The sequence below is a fragment of the Triturus cristatus genome, chromosome 4_1, assembly GCF_964204655.1.
Source record: "Triturus cristatus chromosome 4_1, aTriCri1.1, whole genome shotgun sequence".
Lineage (NCBI taxonomy): Eukaryota > Metazoa > Chordata > Amphibia > Caudata > Salamandridae > Triturus > Triturus cristatus.
Genome location: NC_140585.1, coordinates 491061427 through 491085331, shown reverse-complemented (window position 1 = coordinate 491085331; position 23905 = coordinate 491061427). Strand labels below are relative to the sequence as shown.

Below are 23905 nucleotides of genomic sequence, written 5' to 3'. Positions count from 1 at the left end.
CTTTGTTTTATTATGGTTCAAATTGATTTTGATTACTGTTTTGTTTGTTATTACAGTGACCCCTGACGAAGGGCAATTATGGCCCGAAATGCATTGGGTTTTTCCATAAATAAAGTACTGTCTTGGATGAATTTGCGTTTCGTGTTTTTGGAAGAGGTTCGGATGGCCCACCATTAACATCAGAAAAGAGTAAATTGGCATTCCACTCCACGTGTGGTAGCGCATAACATCGACATTATTGAAACAAGTTATCCAAGTGTTCAGATTAAAAGGATTACAAGGACAAATTTGAATGAATTTCATGATCGCCATAACAGGCATAATTTCGCAGTGCGTTTGGTTTGGGGCGAGACGTCGCCCCTGTTTTGAGATAGACTTTTAGAAAGTGTACATTTTTCTGCCTTTAGCCCTCATGTGCCTGCAGCCTGTCTTGGGTCACATGACTGGTTGTAACTGACAGTTAGACTTTGTGAATTCCTCTCTGACAGTCACACAATAGAGGGATTAGGTGTGCCTAAATGGGCCATTTGCTGGAATGATGGGGGTGGAGATGAGAACAGTCCCACTTGTAACTGAATAGGAAGTGTTCTGCCTTCACACACCGGACATATCACCTCCATATTGTCACTGCAGCCAGCTTGGAGCCAGGGCAGGAGAGTCAGAAAATATTATGCACTTCAAAGCCACTGTCTAAAAGTTTCCCCCGACATCCAGAAGGAGGGTAGCAGGGTATAAAAATACAATTCAACAATTCTATGCACTTCAAAGCCACTGTCTAAAAGTTTCCCCCAACTTCCAGAAGGAGGGTAGCAGGGTATAAAAATACAAGTCAACAATTCTTCAGTTCACTCCTGGACCAGCACAAGGACTCTTAGAGGACTGCATGCTGCTTCTAAATTGGTGTGGGATTTTTCTTGTGTTGTGTTTTCACTTTATTACTGTTTGTGTGCTGCATATATACTTTACACATTGCCTCTAAGTTAAGCCTGACTACTTTTTGTGCCAAGCTACTCAGAGTTCCTCGATTCCATACAAGAACAAAGCAGAGCAGGGCTTGGATAGTGGACGCAGTCTTTTGTCTTTGGCTAAAGAGGCTACTTTATGACTTCTGTATGTTCTCTTGATTCTAAACTTTTTAATCAGACTGAAGAAAAAGAGGGCTGTCACTGTTCAGGTTGAGCCTGTGTTGCCACAGTCTTATTAGTATCCTCTTATGACATGATGAAGAATGAGTTGGTGTGGTTACACAAAAAACAACAGAAGAGTGAAGCCAAAACGTGAAGGGCTATTAAAAGAAATCACTCATGCTTTTTATGAAGGGCCCTCTCTCATCAACCTAGTTGGTGACATGCTTCATTATTGGGCCCCCACCAGAGAGGCCGAGTGCCTCTCCGGTGTGCTACAACGCCTGATTACAGCGGAGTGGGATTTTTTATTTTGTGATACGTGCAAGTGATAGTGCAAAAAGTGGGAGTAAAATAGTCTTTACTATTCCTAATGAATTTAATAGATGAATAGTAAGACTAGATTAAAAATGTACAGTGGAGGTTGTGCCTGAGTAGATTGATCATTTACATCCTCAATAAAAAATGAGGTCTACATGTTTCAGCCTTTAAATGCTAATCTCAAGGCTTTCTTCAGGACCAGGGACCATGGCAGTATGCACTCGCTAAGGTGCACCCTAACCTATGGTCTCAAAGGGAACCAAATTACTCACGGTTCACCACTTCTCGCCTTCAGGACTTCTGAATGCGTTAGCAAATCTGTAGGGAGAGAAGAACATATAGAGAAACAGACACAAGACATGACAATTCACATGTAGTTAGCCTGGTACTCAATCAAATAATGAGTTTTCCTATTCATGTGGTCGCAAATGTCCTGAACTTTAGCAACCTTGATTTGTGCATTAGTAACCCAATGGGTGCTATGGTGGAGTTAGTATGGATGGCTAATTGTGCCTGATGCTCAAAACTAGCATTTAATAAACTGGAGAGTATCCAGCCAGAGACTTTAAAAAAAATAGGTATAGTCAGAATAATAAAGAGGTACTTAGATTATAAGTTTGTCCGCTCTGATTGTCTCTGATTATACGTGAAACACGGTGAAAACTGACTTAAAAAGGCCACGTACGATATTGGATAATGTGATACGGTCATTTTAAAATGTTACAGAGAAACCGAGGCTTACATTTGATGTAGAATAGTTAAACATCATGGGTCCTGGCAGGGGGCGGTAGAGAAACAAAGGATAAAACACCTTCACTCGTATCGGTGCATGATTGCAATAAATACCTTATGTCTTGCGGTAAATGGAGGGTCACTTACTACTCCAAAGTCTGCCACCCGCGTTGTGCCTAGGTCAAGCCCGTCCTAAGGACCCCGAAGATAGATAAGTTCTGCCATTCAGTTACTTTTAAACCGATATCCTGGCGCTACCTGGGGCGGAAATTCCACGGACGAGCCATAGCCAGTACACGTTTGCGTGCCTGTGCGTGCCTGTTCCAGCTGGAAGACAATACCGCTAACTTCTCGACTGTGACTACCCACGTAATAAGCAATTTGCGCCTGCGTTTTTGGGAAACTCAGGGCAGTAATACAATGATAACGTACCGTTATCTCAAAGCAAGTGCAAGGATCTAATATTAACCATTAACAAGATATGACCGGCGGGATGTTGCCAAAGGTAGAATACACCCTTGTGCACATATATTCTAAAAGAATTCTAAAAAAAATGGGCAGTAGTACAATGGTAACATATAGTTATCTCACAGTAAGTGCAAGGATTTAATACTAACCACCAGCAGGATATGACCGGCGAGGTGTTGCCAAAAGGTAGAATATACAATTGTGCACATATATTTAATATTGAGAGCGGTAAGTGTAAGTTCAACCTTCTACTGTTTAATGCTGATATAGATTTTCAGAGAATCTTCAAAATTACATTTAAAATATATATTAAGGTAACATCTTGCTAGATAACACATGCTATGTAAAAGAAATAGTTTTGTGTTGCAGACAGATCACCGGTTTAAAGCTGAGCCCCATGGAATGTTATCGTTCATTCCTTGTTTGTGGGTGGCCAAGCGATTTATCCAACGCTGTTCTTTCTCAAAAAGGGCCCTCTGTGTATTTCTGCCTGGTTTTGGTTGTTCAATTACTGTCCAGTGAGTGTCATTGGTGGTATGATTAGACAGTAAGAAATGCTCCGTCATCTTAGTTGTGTTTTTCTTACAACGGATATTGCTCCGATGCTCACATATACGTTATTTTATCTTTCTGGTGGTCATGCCCAAATACCATAACCCACAAGGGCACGTGATAAGGTATATCATGTTGGTTGAGTTGCAGTTTGTGTGGGCTCTCTGAGTCCAGGTTTTATTGGGCTCGAGTGTGAGTGTCTTGGTGGCAGAAGCCAGATGGCAGACACTGCAATTGCCAAAGGGAAAGTGGCCAACTACACTCGGTAAGCCCCATGCGTTAAGAACTGACAGACTGGTGTTATTGTCAGGTTTTTTGGGGTGGGTGTGGACCAAACAATCCCTGAGGCTTCTCGCTCTTTTAAAAGAGAACAGTGTTTTTTTCCATTTCCAATTGCCAATTTTGAGGATTTTCCAATGACTGTTGATAGATTTTGTTACTGCATTTGACGCCGTGCTATACGTCGTCACACATGTCAATGGAATTTCTTCGTCATTCCTCGGGTATCCTCTAAGAGAATTTCTCGAGGCTGGTTCCTTGCTCGCTTGTAGCTCTTCTTGAGGATATGTTCAGAGTAACCCAGATTGTGTAGTTCTATTGATAGGTCAGTAGCTTGAGAGCGGTAGTCATCAGTACTGCTGCAGTTTCTCCTAATCCTTAAATACTGTCCATACGGAAGGTTCTCCCGAAGTGTTCTTGGGTGGAAACTGGGGAAATATAGGAGATTATTTTTGGCGGTTGGTTTATAGTATGTTTTAGTTGTTAGTCTACCTTCTACTTTAGTAATGGTTACATCTAAGAACACAATCTCTTTTTTGTCATGGGTATGTGTGAACCGTAAATTGGTATCACAGGTGTTAATCCAATTGAAGAAGTTCAACAGAATTTCTTCTGGTCCTTGCCAAATGACAAGCACCTTGCCTATATATCTTCTCCAGCATGATATGTAAGGCGCGAAAGGAATGTCTTCGGCCAAAACAAATTTCTGTTTGAAGTCATATACATAAAGACCGGCCACACTTGGGGCAAAGGTGCTGCTGTCTGCAGAAACAGTTCACCTTCGTACATGAAAAAATTCCTTTTCAGTGCTAAGGTGGCACATTCGATAATGAACTGTTGTGGGGTGTTGTATTCTTATGGTTCCTCTGCTAGTGCCTTAGCTAGTACCCTGATTGTTGCATCTTGAGGAATACTAGTATAAAGGCTTTCAATGTCCAACGAGACCAGTATAGTGGAATCTTTGTCTACAGAAAGAACCTGTAGAAATGCTAGGAGGGTCTTAGTATCCTTAAGATAAGTAGAGGTTTTTTGAACCAAAGGCTTAAGGAAAAAGTCACAAAACCTAGACAACGGCTCCAACAAGGACCCCATACCCGAAACAATTGGTCGCCCGGATGGAGGGCTCACATTTTTGTGTGTCTTTGGTAGTGTGTAAAAATATGGAATAACACTGTCACCTGCAGTAAGGAAATCTGCTTCATGCTTAGTGATGTAACCATTGGCTTCAGCACAATGTACCAGGCTTACAAATACTGATTTGAGTGAGGCTGTAGGATTTGTTGACAGTGGAGTATAGTTCTTCCGGTCTTATAGAAGGCATCTGCAGTCCGTGTCATAATCTACTTTGTCAAGAATGACCAGGCCACCCCCTTTATCTGCCGGCTTAATCACAACGGTATCATTATTTTGCAGATTCTGAAGGGCGAGAAACTCGTCAGCACTTGGGTTCTTAAATGCATTTGAATCTTCACATTTCTCCATATCATTAAAGACAGCCTGTTCAAAGGTTAGTATCTCTACTGGGACCATATGTGGGGGGTGGACTGAAAGTGGATTTCAGTCTGAGACCATTTTCGCCCGTGGTATACGATGTCTCTGCTGGCCCTTAGTTTGAGCTTTCTGAAGAAGTCCGACAACTCACAGTGGAGGCAGAACTTGTCCAAACGTGCTGTGCGAACAAAACCCAGACCTTTTTCCAGTATGTTCATTTCTGTTGGAGTGAGGGTCCGCTTGGATAAATTGGTCACCAGACTCTCTGATTGCTTGGTCCTGCTGTCTGTTCTTTGGCCGTGCTGTGAGTGTTGTTCCCCACCTGATCTTCTTCTCGCCAATGGACCTGATTGGCCCCTCTTCTCCTTCCTCTTCCCCTCCTGCCCCTCTCTAAAAAAGGCGGCTTGTACATATTTTGGGGGAACGGAGGCATCTGCATGAAGGTTGGATTCCAGCCCATTAGTGGATGCTGCGGTGGTTGAAACTGGTTAGGCAAGAAGCCTCCCGCTGGTGTGGGAAACTGGGACCATGATTGTTGATGGTATTGTTGCCTAGCTCTACCCCTGCCTTTTTGTCTAGATTTAAAGCTGTCCCCACTGGAGCCACTAGTAGTAGAGGTGTCATCTTCTGAGGCTTCAGAGTTATTTGCACTCTTGGTGGAGGGAGTGTATTCGGGATCTGCATATGGGTAGACTTTATTGAAGGCAAAACGTTTCATATCCTTTTGGAGTTTCTTAAGCTTAGCTTGGGTAATATTTTATTTATATTCATTGATCTCTTTGTTAAGCTCGTCAAGTTTCTTTTTATATCCTGTCAACGTGGTCTTAAAGTGGTTCTCAGTTAATTGTATCTCCACCAATATCGCCTCTGACAATCTCGGGCAGTTTTTATGATCGGTCCCAACCAGTCGTGGGCACATTGCCACGCAATCTGGGCCCATTCGTTTCTGAACACAGGGTCTTCTAAAAAGATTCTGGGGGCATTAGTAACAAGCAGGCCTCTAGGTGCCATGTTGTTGCGTAGGTACTCCGGTAAAATGGTGCCATGCAAAATCGTTCTAATGCGATTTCGCTTTTGCTCAGTTAACTTATCCCACTCAGTTGTTTGGGAGATAGTTTGTACTATAGATGGATCTGCAAAATGGGAGGAATCTGCCAGAATGGCATCTACTTCAGCATCGCTGAAGGTTAAACCATTGTTCCCCATTGTGTTGTTGTAGATCGGGGGTCTAATCGTTAACAACGTGTTCCACTTGCAAAAAATCTCTGGCAGCTGCACGCTGCCTCAATATATATAAACAAAATGAGAGAGAGGAAAATTAATGCTTCCACTCTTATTCTCCAAGGGAGTGCTAAAAAAACAACAGAAGAGTGAAGCCAAAAAGTGAAGGGCTTTTAAAAGAAATCACTCATGTTTTATGAAGGGCCCTCACTCACCAACCTAGTTGGTGACATGCTTCATCATTGGGCCCCCACCAGAGAGGCCGAGTGCCTCTCCCATGTGCTACAACGCCTGATTACAGCGGAGCTGGACTTTTTATTTTGTGACATTTGCAAGTGATAGTGCAAAAAGTGGGAGTAAAATAGTCTTTACTATTCCTAATGAATTTAATAGTTGAATAGTAAGACTAGATTAAAAATGTGCAGTGGATGTTGTGCCTGAGTAGATTGATCAGTCACATCCTAAATAAAAAATGAGGTCTACATGTTTCAGCCTTTAAATGCTAATCACAAGGCTTTCTTTAGGACCAGGGACCATGGCGGTATGCACTCGCTAAGGTGCACCCTAACCTATGGTCTTAAAGGGAACCAAATTACTCATGGTTCACCAGTTCTCGCATTCAGGACTTCTGAACACGTTAGCAAATATGTAGGGAGAGAAGAACATATAGAGAAACAGACACAGGACATGACAATTCACATGTAGTTATCCTGGTACTCAATCCAATTATGAGTGTTCCAATTCATGTGGTTGCAAATGCCCTGAACTTTAGCAACCTTAATTTGTCCATTAGTAACACAATGGGAGTGGTTACAGCCAATTGCTCTTTCTCCCCTAGGAAGAGTCTTTCAGATCAGTTAGCCAAAACTATTCAGTGTTCAAGGTGGTCTTATAAATTAAAATCCTATACTAACTCTTTAGATACGTGTAGTAAATGGTGCATATCTAAGAATTTATTCCATCAAACCACTGAGTTGGTTCACACCCTTTGTTTTCAGTGGAATGGGTTTGCGTTGGTGCTTAAAGTCTCAACGTTAAATATACAGTAGGCTGCTATAAGAGCATTTAGGGATTGTTGGGACAACCTGTCAGATGAACAATGATTGGTCCAAAGAATGTTTAGTATGTTTAGCAGCATCACCATCCAGAGGAATCTTCATGTCTATCTTGGGGCCTTTCTTTCGTCACAGAAGCACATCGCCCTTTCAAACCTCTGGAGAAAGTGGGGATCAAATTATTAACATGAAAATGTTCTTTTTGGTTGCCGTCACTTCTGCCAGAAGATTAAGAGAATTAGAGTCTTCATTATGTAAACATCCTTTTTGGAAGTTTTTTGAGAACTGAATCATTTGGCATCCAGGATTTTGCTTTGTTCTAAAGGTAAATGCTGCCATCCATAAGGATCAGGAGGTAGTTCTACCAGTATTTTTTCGAAAACCAGAGAATCAAAAAGAATATAGCTTCATTCTCCAGATGTTAAAAGGGAACTCTTACCTTATCTGGACAGGGTTGGAATAGCTTAGAGGCGATTGAAACCTACAGTCGAAACCCTAAGTAAGTGGATAAAATCACTATTATCTATTGCATGGAAGGAATTCACTCATACTTCTCCACTTGGTGTCTACTAGAGGAATGTCAACTTCTCTAGCAGATTCGGGAAACATCATTGATGGAGATCTGCAGAGCAGCTACATGCACCACCCCTTTCATCACTGAAAAGCTTTATAGAATAATGCAGGAAATGGATGTAAAGGATATTTTGGGATTCAAAGTTATTTCTACTATTTAGTGAATAGGAGACATATCTTTATGTTGATTAAAAGTTTAAGCATGAATTCACAGTTATACTGGTGTTTGACTTGGGTAAAGCTCACTATGCAATGAATTTAAGGAGGAGGTAATGCCTCTATTTCTTATCAGAATTGCATTTCTCTGACTCCTGCCCTCACTTTAATTCATTGTTCAACTCCCACCCATTCCTCCGTGCCCAGAAAGATGCCTCAGTATGCAGATGCATGCAGATGGGTGATCAGAATGCAGATGCACGCAGATGGGTGCTCAAAATGCAGATGAATCTGACCTTCTTGTGTTTGTGGCTGTCTAGCGGTAATGCACAAAGTGTAGCTGTCACCCAACCCAGCCTTTTATTAAAGAAAGGCTGTATGGCACAAAATCCAGTAAGAATAGAGATGCTCCAGTTTCTAAAAGTGAAATTTCTAAAACAGTAATGTTAAATCCAACTTCACTACTTCAGTAAGGAGGATTTATCATTACCATTCCAAAGATATGAAACATAAAAAAGCTACTCCTCTCTGATCAGCAATTACAGCTTAAAAGTGTATTAAGGAATTCACAATGATGGCCTGTAAGAGGGGTCGTCCTCACATAGTGAAAAATTAAATAGGCTGCTTGTCACTACCAAGACGTACAAAACATAAAGGTACATGTCCTACCTTTTACTTACAAAGCGCCCTGCCCTTGGGGTTACTTAGGGCATCCTTAGGGGTAACTTATGTGTAATAAAAGATGAGTTTAAGGCTCGTGAGTAGATTTAAATGCCAAGTCAAAGTGGCAATTAACTGCACACACAGGCACGGCAGTGGCATGAATGAGGTCGGTTTGAAAGAGTACTTCTGTGGGTGGCACAATCAGTGCAGCAGCCCACTAGTGGCATTTGAAGTAAAGGCCCTGGGTATATATTTTTTTGTGGGGTGAGTTTTACATAGCGCAAACTTGATCTGAAGGTATCAGAGCACTTTACATGAGCACCAGTTGCGTTACAGAAGGATACATTTGTTTTTTGTTAGGCACGGAAAGATTAAGTCATTTGCCTGGAATCACAAGATGTTGATCATCCCTGCCCAGCTTCAAGGTTGTCTGCTCTAGCCGCAAGGCCACATTCTCTCCCCATGCATATGTATATGGTATGCCACTTTACAAGAGACTTACTAGTACAACAAATATGCAAATTAGGTGAACACCAATGTCCTCATGTTTACGGGAGAAGCACATGCACTTTAGCACTGGTTAGCAGTGGTAAAGTCCTAAGGTAGAGTCCTAAGGTCAACAAAAAGAATCAGCAAACAATAGTAAGCAATAGTCGAAAAGTCTAGGGAAAAACCACCTTCAGGATGAGAGGTCTAACCCTTCCCACTCAAGGGTGCAGCTTTTGCACCTTGCGTTGAGCCCGACTAGGCTTTCAGAAACAGTGTAAACATGTTTCTATTTATATTGAGATAAACATAATTCCTTTTTTCATTGAGGAAATTGAGACATATGCAGCTAAAATTGCTAATGATACCAAGTGCTAATTGTAAATCCATTAATTAAGTGCAACAGAAAAATTCATAACTGTCGATTTTGGAATCTCACTTCAAATTCACTACTGGGGGAAATATACCACAGACATGAACTACAGGTCTTCGTGTGTTCATTAAATAAATATAACTTTTTATTCACTGGCTCGTGCCACCGTCATTCGTCTGTCTGTTGTGGTATACGTTATCTAGTGTAAGGACTGGAATGTAAGATTATGTATCACCAGGTATGATCTATTTTAAGATATTCAGGATTAAAAAAAAATACAATACAAAAGAAATGTACCCGTCTTTGTATGAGTAGCTCTAGTGGATAACTAAAGAGAAGTCCAAAAATTGTGTGTCCCTTTGATCAGGAATGAGGTTATTAATGTGGGAGTGGGCACCTCTATTTAAACAAATTGGATTATTTGTTGAGGGGGGTGGTATCACCACTCAGGCAACAACCACAATTCTTGCCTGGGTGAACAGTCACTAAATTAAACTGTGCTTAACCCTAAGGTAGCTTAGCAGGTTTGGCAACGCAGCCAGGCGTTCTATGTGTTAAGTATTTATGCAGCACACAATCAGTAACAAAGCGAAAACACAACGCAAAACAATTTTCAAAGCTTTATAATAAATGTAGTACATTTGAATAAATAAAATACCACCAAAATCAACAAAATCAAAGTTAATATTTTTTTAAGTTTCTAGTAAGAGCCTAAAGATCAAACGCCATCCATGGGTATCCGAGTGCATGAAATGGGGTCAAAGTCAAACATTAAGGCTGACTACAATGGAGCGCAGTTTGAATGCAAGAGGTAGATTGGGCCTAGTCAGAGCTTGCCTTTGGACTTAATGATGGTATGAAAAGATGGTTTCCCGGCCGAGGAGGTTGTCATCGTCGATGGGGAGCTAGTCCTCATCAAGCCTAATGAAGATTTCTATCTTCAGCCTTAAAGTTTTTCTGGTGCTTGGAATCACCAAGCAGGACAAGGATGCAGGCCAGATACCTTAACCAATAGGACCAGCTGAAGAGGATTCACTACTGAGGACAAGAACATAGTGAGAGTTACTGCAAAGTCAGGCTGACCGGCAATGCACTTTGGGCGGATTGGTTGGCAGGTAGGTCCACGTCTTCTGTGGGTTCTCCCAGGTTTTAGGATTAGGCAGGAGACGATTTCAAAGAGTCCAGGACTTGGTGGGGGCTTCATTTGGGGGCTTAAGACCCATTTCAGCAGAGGATAGAAGGCCTCAGGAGCTTGTTATGTCTCCTTAGCTCACACAGCAGGCCAACCAACTAGCCCAGGGAGTGGCGCTAGTGGTCCTGGGTTCATGGACCAGGTCCAGTTCTCCCTCTTCAGAAAGCAGGTCAACAAGGCAGGCCTTTCTGCAGTAGGGGAGCAGGGCAGTCCTGAATCTCCCACAGGTCTAGGAGTTTAGTGAAGAGTTGTTCTGGTGGTCCAGTAATTGTACCTGGTGCCAGCCTTTGTCTGTGGTAGACACCACACCCTGCCCACACATCTGGTTCTAGAAATTCCTTCTCTTTCCATGTCATGGTTGCACACTGCTGTGCTGTTATGTGCATTTTGCTGCCTCTTTGACTTGGCATTTAAAACTACTTTCCAAACTTTAAACTCCCCTTTCATTACACGTCACCCCTAAGGTAGGCCCTAAGTCTGGCTAGTGCCAGGTTCCTTTGTGTGTTCATGAGTCAAGCCCTATGAAGTGCAAGTATGAGAGTGGCTCACTAGCCAAGACGGCAGATAGGAGTCTTTAACGCTCTGACCATATCGCCCCGTATATCCTAAAAAACACAGTGTTATCCCGACCCATCACCCTGAAGTGGGGCGGAACCTACCCCTGATGTGTCAGTGACCACAACAGTCAGGGGGAAAAAAGCAGCGACAGGAAATGTTGCTGCACCACATGCACCCGAGGGGCCCAACCCAAGGACTGCAGGAGAGCGGTGAGCTGAGAGAGTACTAGTGGGAAGAGCCTGTGGCGCCCTAGTGCGACACTGTGAAGCAGCGCAGGTCTGCAGATCATTTGTGTCGAAAGCGGCTCTGAGGCTCGTCTGAGGTAAGCAAAGCTTGAGCCCTCTGACACGATACGGGAGGAGGCACTCGTCGTGACATGGCAAAGTCGCAGAGTGATGGCATCATGAAAGTTGCTGGCCCCCAAAGGTGAGGAGCGAGATCAGCAGTCGGTGGAGGATCGACTGGGCAGGACGCTGCATCAGTGCAAGGGGTGCCTCACCACTTAAGGAAGTATTGAGCAAAGGAGAAGCAAACCTCTGCCCCCACCACAGAGCAGAGCAGAACTGGGAGCTGGCCCACCTTGGCGGCGTAAGCCCACTGGAATAGGCCAGCATGATAGACAGCGAAACAAGAGCGGTGCAACTAAGCGGGCTGAGGCCTGATAGTCGCCAGCCCCCGGAGGGGAGACGTGAGACCAACTGACAGCGGGGGATCGACCGGGCGGGCTGGTGCTGCAGTGCGGGGGCCTCCTTGATGCTTAAAGAAGCAGTAACCAAAGAAGGTCCCCGCACCCACCGCAGACTGGAAAAGAATAGGGAGCCGGTCTGCCGCTGCTGCGCAAGCTGCAGGAGAGAGCTGGCGCGGCAGGTGATGAAACAAATACGTTGAACCTGGGCAGGCTGAGGCCTATGCTGGACCCGTGCTGGCCTGGGATTGCCCCCGGAATGCAAGTGCCCCGCCCGAAGACCACCTGGGGAACACACACACCCTGAAGTCAGCAACTAGATGCCTGTGATTAAATACAGCGTCGGCCCACATTAGACCAACCCTGCGAATTAAAGCAGCAGCGCTGAAGCTGCACCACAGATGTCAGGCAGCAAATGAACGGGTCTGGTGTTCCGCTGGGGGAGACAAAGGGAGAGACGCCAAGAATCACGGGTAACGGCCCTGCAGACATGCATGGCCTCCCCCAACCATTGTGCTGACAAGAGTCCTGTTGTGGCAGCACACGGGCAGCAGATATTGTGCACAAGATAAAGGAGCACCGTGGGAGACTACCATAAGCCTGGGCCCCTGACGCACCAAGGCCCTACCTGGTGCGCGCCCGCCAGAGTCTACACTGCCACACATAACCTGACATTGCAGACAGCCCCAAAGGGCCCTGAACTAAGCCCCAACACCAGACGAGAGATTGCAGGCGACACAGTGTCCACATGAGGGGCATCTGAGATGCTATGGATAAGGCACTGGCAACAAACCCTTGAACGCTTTTTCCCCGCCTGACAACACATTGCGAGACCCAGCAGAAGTACAACACACGAAGTGCACACCATCAACTAGAGGAGCTGTCTAGCTCTCCCCTGGAAGCGATATTGGCACTTGGGAGCGACAGAATTGGAGGAGAATAAGAAAAGGAAGAATCAGCACACATGTGCCATAAAAGAATGCAGACTAACAGACAATAGGAAAAGGACACCAGTGAGACTTTGAGTCCCTCCCACCTCGCACAGTCAGGGATTCCCCTGATCCAACCAATAGCCTGTGGACGAAAGCCCAACTGAGCACCTGCATGGCCTCTGCGCAGTAAACACTGGGTTGTACCCCAACACACAGAGTTGCACAGCACCCCCCCACAGTTAGACTTATCAAACATGATAGTTGCCACTGCTTGGCCTTAGAGTTTGGCAAGCATCGACTACGAGCTCGCCCTCATAATGTTGCATGCATCCTTAACCCCTTATAAGTTAACCCCATCTTCAGAAGCTCCGGCTGGCATCCCTGCCATCGATAACAATCTCAACCCCGCTACACATGGAACTACAAGATGCACTCATGGCACAGACTAACACTATAACATGGAACGTGAGGGGCATGCATACACCTGCACGCAGGAAACACACCTCACCCAAACTGAAGCGTACCGCCTCCGTATACGTTGGAGGGGACAAGTATATAGTACAAATCACTCTTCCCAGGCAAGGGGGGCACTGATATGGATAAAGGCAGGTGTCTCACACACAGTAAAAGAAGAGGTCACAGACAAGGAGGGGAGATATGTATTTTTGAAAGGCAAACTAAATGGGCAAGCGCTGCTAATGAGCTCTGTGTATGCCCTGAATGTGGATCAAGCCTCATTCCTTAGAAAACTTACAGGAGTGCTCGCTGGATGGAGTGGGATTCCCTGGCTTATAGGGGAGGACTTTAATGCCGTCCTAGATGTAGAGTTAGGCTGGTCACATCCTCCCCTTACACGCACCACGGTGACCTCCAATGCGCAAACCCTTTTTGAATGGCTCGCAAGTTGGGTGCTGATGGACCTCTGGTGAACTCTTATCCCCACTACACGAATTTACGCATTCTACTCCCCTCTCCATGACCTTCATGTCAGACTCGACTGTATTGTCGCCAGCCCTCCTCCCACTCATCAAACACATCAAATACCTAGGGCGAACACATTCAGATCATGATCCCCAATTCCCACAGCTTACATGGGACACAGGACACCCCACAATCCCCACTTGGTGCCTACAACCAGCAGCGCTAGAAGACCAGGCTCCTCCCTAGGGAAGGCAATACTCGAGCACTTTGAGATCATTGACCATTCCACTGAGGACCTCCTGAGTGGGATGCCTTTAAGGCAACTGTCAGAGGGCACTGCCTGGGGGCCACCTGGAACATACGTAAACAACTAAATGAGGCGCTCAGCAAAGTAGAAAGGCAGCGAATGGGCCAGGAGCAAAAGCAGTCAGAGGGAAGCAGGAATACGAGAAAACTTGACACGCTCCGGGCAGAACACACAGATCTGCTAGAACAGCTCCGGTGACACAACTATGCAGCACACTCGGCACGTGCACACACCACAGCATACCATGCGGGTAAAACACTAGCATGGCTATTGTGCCAGGAACAAGCACACCATGCTATAGCTGCCCTGAGAACTGAAGCAGGATTGACTGTGTATACACAACACGAAATACACGCTGCAATGATGCACTTTTATACTACATTGTACCAGTCCGTGTGGTCCCAAGAAGAGAGGCAACTCACCACGTTCTTAGAATCAGTGCACTTACCAGAAACTACATGGGAACAGAGGGAGCTGCTAAATGAGCTGCTAAATGAGCATATAACACTTGAGATAATACGAAGCGCGATAAAGGAGCTGACGAGTGGGAAAACCCCAGGCCCAGACTGATTCCTAGCAGAATTCTATAACACCTACGCTACAATGCTTACCCCCTTCAAATGAGCTGTACACAATTGACTTGAATGAGCAACGGCTACCCCCACCCATGAGAGAGGCTAACCTGGTGTCCCTGCCCAAACCTGATAAGGATCCCACAGAGCTGAGCTCATACAGACCACTAGCTCTTCTCAACATTGATTATAAGATATTAGCAAACATGTTAGGTGATCCGCTCGAGCAGGTGGTCCCCACCCTGGGCCATGTGGACCATAATGGGATTGTGCCCTCCAGGAGCACCTCATTAAATGTAAGGCAATTCTTCAGGATCACCATTTACTCGAAAACCCTCTGGCCACAACCAGGCTGCCTTATACTGTACCTCGAAAAAGATTTCGACTCCTCGGAGTGGGGGGTCCGATTCGCCGTGCTGAAAACATACAAACTAGAGGAGACTTTCCTAAGTAAGGTAAAATTGCTGTACATTGCCCCTACGGTGAGAGTAAAAACAGGCCCCTGCATATCAAGCCCGGATAAGGTGCAAAGGCGGGCTAGGCAGCAATGCTCTCTCTCTCCGAAGCTCTTCTAACTAGCTATTGAGCCGTTGGCAGATGCGATCCGATCTGAGATTTCAGATGGGGAAACTCCAGACATCAGGTGGCGATAAACAAGCTCTACTTACCCATAGATCAAGGAGGCCTGGCAGCCCCGAACCTAGAGCAATACTACTTCGCAGATCAAGTGCAGTGGGTGGCCAGATGGTTAGCGGACTGCCACAGCGGAGACACAGTGACCACAGAACCTCCCTTATGTCTCTCAGACCTGATAGAACTATTACACCCTTTCTCAAAAACCAAATCACCATACTCCCTGCTACATAATGTAGCGCACAGGTGCTGCTGTAGAGCGCTCTATATTACCCGAGCAGTTACCCCATAGGCACCAGCCCTGCCACTGGAGGGTACACCCAGAAGCACCATAATCACCACAGTGTCAGATCTTGGAAGCTGGCATGAGGCAGGGGTCCAAGACATAGGAGACCTATACTGTGAGGGCATGCTAATCCCATACATGACTCTGGTGGAGGAGGATGAACTGCCCCCCCACTCAGTTTCTGCTCCACCACTCCCTCTTGACAGCGCTCACCACTAAATGGGGGACCTTTACCACCGAACCAGTGACACACCTCACCATACAATATATGCATGTTATGGGACAAGGGGGTTACCTCACCAAATGGTTCGCCACATCACTCAGGCATCACACTGCGGCCAACATGTCGACCCTCTGTCAGCATTGGGAAGCGGACATGGACTGCCAGCTCACAGACTCTGAGTGGGCCTCGGTACTGGTGAGCCCAACACAAATCCCCAGGAACGTAAGCCTATGCCAAATCCCATTCTATATCTCTCACGGAGCATATCTCACACCCACAAAAATTAGCCAATACTTTAAGTGCCAAGATGCTGAATGCCCCAGATGCACACAAACCGATGCAGACCTACTGCATATGCTGTGGGGATGCCCCACCCAATCTGTCTACATGACAGCGGCAGCAGACTTCCTGTCACAATGCACAGATCGAACCCTTTCATTCGAATGTCACACATACATTCTACATCTATACCATAGAAACCGTAACAAAAGAGTCACCTCCAGGTTCCTTGACCTGGGGATGGCAGTAGTCAAAAGATTGATCAAAAAAAGGTGGAAAGCCCCTGATCCCCTGCGCATACTAATGTGGAGACACTTGATGCTCACCAGGGCCAAAACGGAAAGTGTGGCACTCCACTGAGAGGACACGCTAGGGATTCACAAGGTCCCTCTCGCCACTAGTTGGGACGCAATCTTGACTGCTCTGACCCTTGTCCAGAATGACAACACACCACCTACGACCCCAGTGGATGCTATGCTTAAACACATACACTACTAAAAAGATGGGTGGCACAGGGAATGACACGTAAGGAAGATAGAGAACAAAAACACACACACACATGCCCCTCACTAGACAAACAATCATTGCCAAAATACAAGCCAGCTGCATCAACCCCAGGAAAGTTACAACTGTGGTGCCCCAGAACCAGTTCCATGGTTTAGATCCATTCCCTATTAAGAGTTACTTTCTCACCGTTTCATTACAATCCTCCTCCACAGTTCACAGATGTACCAAACAATTTGCAATCAAAGCACAGATATGTAACATAAGCCGCAATAACCGCAGTACGGTTGCATCAACTGATAATCTATGAGGCAGTTTGGCCAATTGTAGATAACATTGTGAGATGCAAACTAAGGCTGCAAATTTAATGGAAAACTGTGGATGAATCGATGTAAAGTATATGTTATGTCGTAACGATTGCTAGAAATGGTATGTTAGTAATTACGTAACGCAATCATTCAAACAAATGTACAGACTATGTATGGTTAACAAACTGCAAAAGTTTAATAAAAACAGATTTAAAAAAAATAATAAGTGCAAGTGTGGCAGGGCACATCCTGGCCCTAGTCCTCTTTGTGTCACTGTCTGTGTGGAATACATAAACACTGAAAGCAGAGCCATTCACAGTCATGTGACCCAGTACACTAGCAGAAGGCACAAATGGGTAGCACAAGAAAATGCCAACTTTCTAAAAGTGCACAAAGAACAAATGATGGATGGAATGCTGAACAATGTCAAACGCACATCTCCAGTACAGAGATCTGGGCCTAAATCTGTCTTTTGTTTGCTCACCATGACATTCCAGTTTGGACACAGCCATCTGCAAATCTGCTCCCCATGGGAACTGCCCAGCCCAAACTGCCAGGCCAGTTCTTTACTGGACTGGGAACAAGCATCTTAGGACATGTTTCGGGGTTCCACCCCTCATCAGCCAGGATAGATTGACTCTGGTGGCATGGTGAGCACAGGACCCAAGTCTGGGCATACCAGTCCCACTTAGGGCAACAAATGCAAAAAAAAAACAAATGATGGACGGAATGCTGAACAATGTCAAACACTCACTCCCAGTTCAGACATCTGGATCTAAATCCTTTGTTTTTTTAATTCCAGTTTGGACCCAGCCATATACAAATAAGTCTTGACCCTGCTCCATTGGGAACAGTACCATCCAAACCGCCAGGCCAGGTCTTCTCCAGACCGGAAACAAGCTTCATAGGCCCTCTTTTGGTTTATCGCCCCTCATGAGCCATGATAGTTTTACTCAGGTGACCTAGTGTGCACAGTAACTACATCTGGGCATACCCGTCCCACTCAGGGCGAAAAATGCAAAAAGAAAAAACGATAGATGGAATACTGGATAATGTAAAACATTCATTCCTAGTACAGAGATCTGGGCCTAAATCCATCTTTTTTCTGCTTACCTTGTAAGTCCAGTTTGGACCTAGCCATATGCAAATCAGTCTTGATTTTGCTTCCCATGGAAACAGTCCACCCTGAACTGCCAGGCCAGTTCCTCCCCAGACCAGAAACAAGCATCCTAGGGTGGGTTTTGGAGCATCACCCCTCATCAGCCTGGATAGCTTGACTCCGGTAACATGGTGAGCAGGGGACCCACATCTGGGAGGACCTGGCTTGGGTCAAGACTGATTTGCATATGGCTGGGTCTAGACTGGGGTGGCATGGTGAGCAAAAGAACAATGGATTTAACCCAGATCTGTGACAGGAGAGTGCATGTTTGAGATGCTCAGCAATCCGTCCATCATCTTTTTGTTTTGCTATAACTTTCTAAAGGTGGCATTTTCAGAATTGTGACTTAAAAATCCAACTTTACCAGAGGACTTACAATTCATTTGAGTCTAATCAGCATATCTCTATCAAGCCAAAGTTATGACATATTAAATGTAATATGGTATCCTTGTGTTAGTCATTGGGAGAGATAGGCCTTACATTAGTGAAAAACCATAAGAGATTTTCACTGCCAATTTAAACTCTCATGTTCTCCTTCATAAATACAATGTACCCTGCCCAATGAGCCTTTAGGACTACCTTAGTGGTGACTTATAAGTATTAAATTAAAAAGGATGAGTCTAGCATGGTCAAAGGTGTGTTTTTGCCAAATCAGATGGCAGTTTATAACTGTGCTGCATGTTTTAAAAGGCTACTTTAGCGGGTAGTACAATGAGTACTGCTGCTCACTAATAGTATTTAATTTACAGACACTAGCCACATATAGTACCATTTACTAGGGAATTACAAGTAAATTAAATGTGCCAATCTGGTGTAAGCCACTTTTACAATGTTTGAAAGAGAGTGCATAAGCATGTGGCCGCTGGTTAGAAGTGGTAGGGTCCTATAGGCCAACAAAAATGAATTCAGAAAAACAGGAGGGGTCGAGGCAAAAAGTTTGGGGGTGATCCTACAATAAACCTATTCTGTTTAAGTTGTGTTAGAATCTATGATCAACTCTATGGCACACGCAGCACGTAATCCTCAGAGGTGTGTTGTAAGGTCAAGCATTATAAATGTATTTAATGTAAGAAACACAGCATAATAAAATTCCCATATTAATTTAGAACAATAGACAACATGCTAATGAGTAAAAGGACATAAAGATCATTAAAATAGTTTACGGGCAACTAGAGAAGTGCATTTTGTAATACTATCACACAAAAAGGGCCTACAGTGTCAAACGCAAGCAATAATTTGCGGTTGACCAACATCTAGGCATGATTTCATGCTGGGCACTACAGAAGAGGTTGTCACAGTCAGTTTTTATCTTGGGAATTAGTCCCTGAAATAAGTGTCAACATCTTCCAGCTTAGCCAGGTCCAAGAGTGTAGTTGTTGAGGGTCCTTCAAATGCAGATACATCATCATCGAGTTCCCAGTGAAGCTGTTGATTTGGTGACAAACATTCTGAGAGGGTCAAACCTGGTTTTCGTAGCCATGAGTTCACTTCGCAGGTCAAACGAATTTGCCGGTTTGCACTGTTCTGAGAAATTTGAACATGGAGTCAAATGTACTGTTATTTCATGCAACACAGTGCTGTTTTGTATGAAAGGGAGACAACAGGACAGCAATCTAGCTACACGATATGGTCATGCTGCTCTCTTTCCAAGCCCTGTAACTGTCAGGCCGCCTAGTGTCACACACACGTTTGCACAATAGCGTAAATGTATGCGTGAGAGTCTATGTTGGTTAGCATCAGTTTTGGCAACTTTGTACCAGCACAATGTGCTGATAAGTCTTGCCATTAGTGACTTTTTTTGGAAGTCAAAATCCTCTAGTGTGGCATAGATGGAAGCCATAACTGGGCAGAACACCACAAGGAGGGATACCTTCGCTGGGATGTCTCACTTAATGAGGTTTCTGTACAGCAAAAGTGGCGCAAGTGCAACATAAATCTGCCCCAGGGTCTCTCTCTAGCCAAGTCTCCTGCTTGGTCTATTCCTTTGTGATTCGCTGGTCCTTTTGTGTCCCTGAAGCAGGCACTCAGGAGACCGTCCACCTGACCCTTAGAGACCACTTACGGTCCCTCGATGCCAGCATAAGTTAGGAGTCCTTGAGTGAGACCTGTTCTTCAAGCAGGGATTTTCTTCCAGCAAGGCCTTTTTCTTCAAATGGGTCCCAGGTCCAGGAATGTGCTAAGGAGGTAGTGTTCCAATGCACACCCACATACCTATTCCCTGCTGAGTGGTCAGAGGTTAACATTTGCTCTTCCTGGACTCAGAGGCAGGCTATTGTCCTCTCAGCTAAACTTAACTCTCCCAGCCAAGTGTGTTTATTCTAGTGCTGTTGCTAATGGATGGTCGAACTGATTATACATCAGTTGTGGCTTAATGTCAATTTTAACAAAGTTCTTTTTTCCACTTGATTTCAGCATTAGATCAGACTTTAAAGATAACACAGTAAATAGTATTGAAGCATTTTTGATCATTTCTTTAAGCAGAGATAGGAAACAAAAATGCATCCTATCTGGGCATATGAAGAGAAAAATAAGACAGTTTATTTCACTCTGAGAGAACACTGATCTCACTATGTGGCATGCCCTATTTGATATATGAGCTCAAAGTTCTGTGGGCTTAAAAGTCACATTTTTAGGGTTGACTAACAAAAATATAGAATAGGTCTTGCCTACATGGCAAAGGGACACAGTGGTGCTCCTAGCAGACATATATATTGGGCGCACGTGTGGGTAGGTAAAATACACTCTGCTGCCGACATGCGATATATTGCCTGCCAGGAAAGAGGTGCATTTAGGCACCATTACAATGGACATGTGAACATTAGAAAGGCCAAAAAGGAACTTCCAAAGTAGAGTATATGTTTGGGAGGCAGCACAAGTGCTTTACTACTGTTTATCAATGTTAAAGCACATAGAGTCCCAAAGCTAGCAAAATCAAACAAGACAAATGCTGGTCCATGACAAAAAAATGGGTTATTGAAAGAATGGTACTCGGTTTTAGACAACGCTGTGGTTTCATGTATTGTAAGTCATCATGTAATTATCTAGGCATTATTATAAGAATTATATCACATGCAATTCCAAGTTCTGCAGAGAAATATTTCTGTACTAATGCACTGTACCTTTAAACTATCAAAGCAGGATGTTTTTTTCTTGACTTGGTCTTCTTTCTGGTTTTGAAATTTCAAGGGGGAATCCAATGCTGGCTCGCTTCCATTGTTTGAGTCCTTTTCCAGAGTCATGATCTCTTGATGTAGATATCTGGAAACCAAACGCATATAGATTTGTAATAATGTTAATCTTTACACTTGATATTTTATCCAACAGTAGCAACACACGTTTTCCAAAGTTCATGCAAAGTATTTAAACACAGTCGAACATACTGAAATTTAGTTCAGCATTACTGCATTGATGTGCATTTGTTTGTGTGGAAAGTGATAAGGGGTAAGGGCAGACCATATGGCTGTTTAGTGGTATGTAATGAGTACACATGGAAGTTAATGTAATCAGGTTAGAGGGTTTCATTCAGCCTTTATCACTTTGAACATATTTCTAGAAAAAACAAGTTTTAATCTTCAGGAAGTACCCAATAAAATGAGTGACTTTTTTCAATTACTTTTTTATTTTATTTGTGTCAATTATTTATAACTGATACAACTTTGCCTGCAATTAAACAAATTATTAGAACAGTATCACAATAACTGCATAAAATAATCTACCCAGAATAGTGCAAATCAATATAAAATTGCTCCAAGGCACACAATTATAAAATCTCATTAGTTAATAGAAAAGTTAGTGAGAAATGACTGACCTTCAGACAAGTTTGCCATTAAAAATTATCAGGGTCATTGTGAATTGATTGTTGTAAAAAATGATATTAACAAATTTCCCAAAGCGTGCCAAGTACATGGGAGTTGTGATAGTCATGCAAAGGTTGAGCACCTTAATGTAGGTGGGCACCACATTCAGCAAGAAGATAGGTTTTAATAAAGTGAGACATGCAGTTAGGAAGTCTGGGCTACAGCATAGTAGGTACACCATGGACTCTCTCCTGCAGTAACTAAAATGGCAGGGGCTGATACCAGCACTTGGTGACCAGTCAGAGTGATACTCGTAGATTCGAAGAACATTAAGAAGCATAGAAACATAAATTACAATGGTGTAGGTCAGGGGACTCCAACCTTTTCTGCAGTGAGAGCTACATCTGATTTGTGTAAATCATTGTGAGACACTGAAGGGTAAGCAACTAGCACATTGTTACCAGACTCCCTCATGCCCAGCTCCATTGACTTTAAGCCTAATGTCCATGGAACCAGATACTATCGTTTCAACAAACTACCTTGACCAGTGGCCCTATGATGGGACTGTCATATGTATCAGTGAGAGTATGGTCTTTAGTGAAGTATGAACATGTGTGCATGTGAATGGGACAAAAGTGTTTTGGCACTGAGAGCCTATGTTGTATGTACTTGTGGCACTGGAATACCTTTCGTCATATGTGGCACCGTTACATGTATAATAAACACATTTAACACTTTTTTTAAAATGGGTGAGATTTGAAGAGTTGAAAATGTTCTACAAAAATGTTCATGATATGGAACATTTTTCTTCACTTTAAATTTCTCCCACTTAAAATAATGGCTGTATTTTTCATTTATGAATATGGCACTTTGTCTAACAGCCACTGCCTGCTGTGTCTAAAGGCAACACTTTGAAATGGTAGAAAATGAAACTGAAGAGTTTACTTTATGTTTATATGGATTCCATAAGACTCATCATTTAAATATAATCCCATTTCCAAGAAAAACATTTGCAAATACCACGCATCTTGCACCCAGTTACCACTATAAAAGATGCCATATTTTTAACTGAAAAATCCAGCCATTTGTTTAAATGGGAGGAATTTAAGGTGAAGAAACATGCCTCATAAAACATTAAAGGCCTGATTTGGATCGGAAAGCCTCCGACCACTGGACTAAGGCTTCCCGACCGACATCATAGGTTTGAACTCCGACCACCATATTACAATGACGGCAGTCTGAGTTCATACCAGCCGGGGAATCCGACTCAGTTCCGATGGGCTCAAAGAGCCCATTGGCCAGTCAGAAGTGTCTCATAATCCCTAACGGATGGCATTTTCGCCGTTGGGATTATTATACCACTTTTTTAACAGCAGTTCCATGTCAGCCTTTCCGACATGGAACTGCTGTCGGAAAGTGTCTTTGGGGGCCCCTGCAGGGCCCCCTTCCCTCCAGCCCTCCGGTTGTGGCCTGGAAATCCCTGTATTGTTTGTCAGGCACCTCATGGTGCCTGCCACACTGTGCAGGGATTTACACAAACACCCATTTCTCAAGCTCCCATTGAGAAATGGGAGTTTGTGACCACACCATGTGCCGTTGCATTGTAATAAGGTGTGCGAAACCGATGACCTATGTTCAGTAGCTTCCCCCACCGAAACAGTTTTGGTCGGAAGCAACTCCGACCGACATCGAAATCAGGCCCAAAGTCTTAATAGGCTTAATTGAAAGTAGAGAAGAATATTAAGGCTTAATGTTTCATAGAAATATTTTTCTTCACTTTAAATTTCTCCCATTTAAAAAAGAAGACTGTATTCTTCAGTAATAAATATGGCACAGTGTCTACTGGCTACTCGAAGCAAGAGGCCTGTTGTTTGAAAATGTGAGACTTTGAAATGGGAAAACAATTCAATGAAGAGTTAACTTAGGGCCTAATTGCGCTAATTACGAATTTTAGGTGCAATGGGGGTCGACGACTGCAGCATCAGTGGTCCCACCGTCGTATTATGAGTACGGTTGTCGAGTCGCCATAGTACCGCCACAACTGCCAGGCATATT

The 23905-nt window shown here is 44.0% G+C and overlaps 1 protein-coding gene across 1 annotated transcript in view; it reads right to left on the bottom strand.

The window, feature by feature from the left end:
* SLCO1C1 (solute carrier organic anion transporter family member 1C1) overlaps positions 1–23905 on the bottom strand; it is a 536144-nt gene that overhangs the window by 497604 nt on the left and 14635 nt on the right. The window contains exon 2 of the mRNA XM_085652717.1: positions 21173–21311. Within this exon, the coding sequence (XP_085508843.1) occupies positions 21173–21292 (120 nt within the window). The 5' untranslated portion in view covers positions 21293–21311. The remainder of the gene's footprint in view (positions 1–21172; positions 21312–23905) is intronic.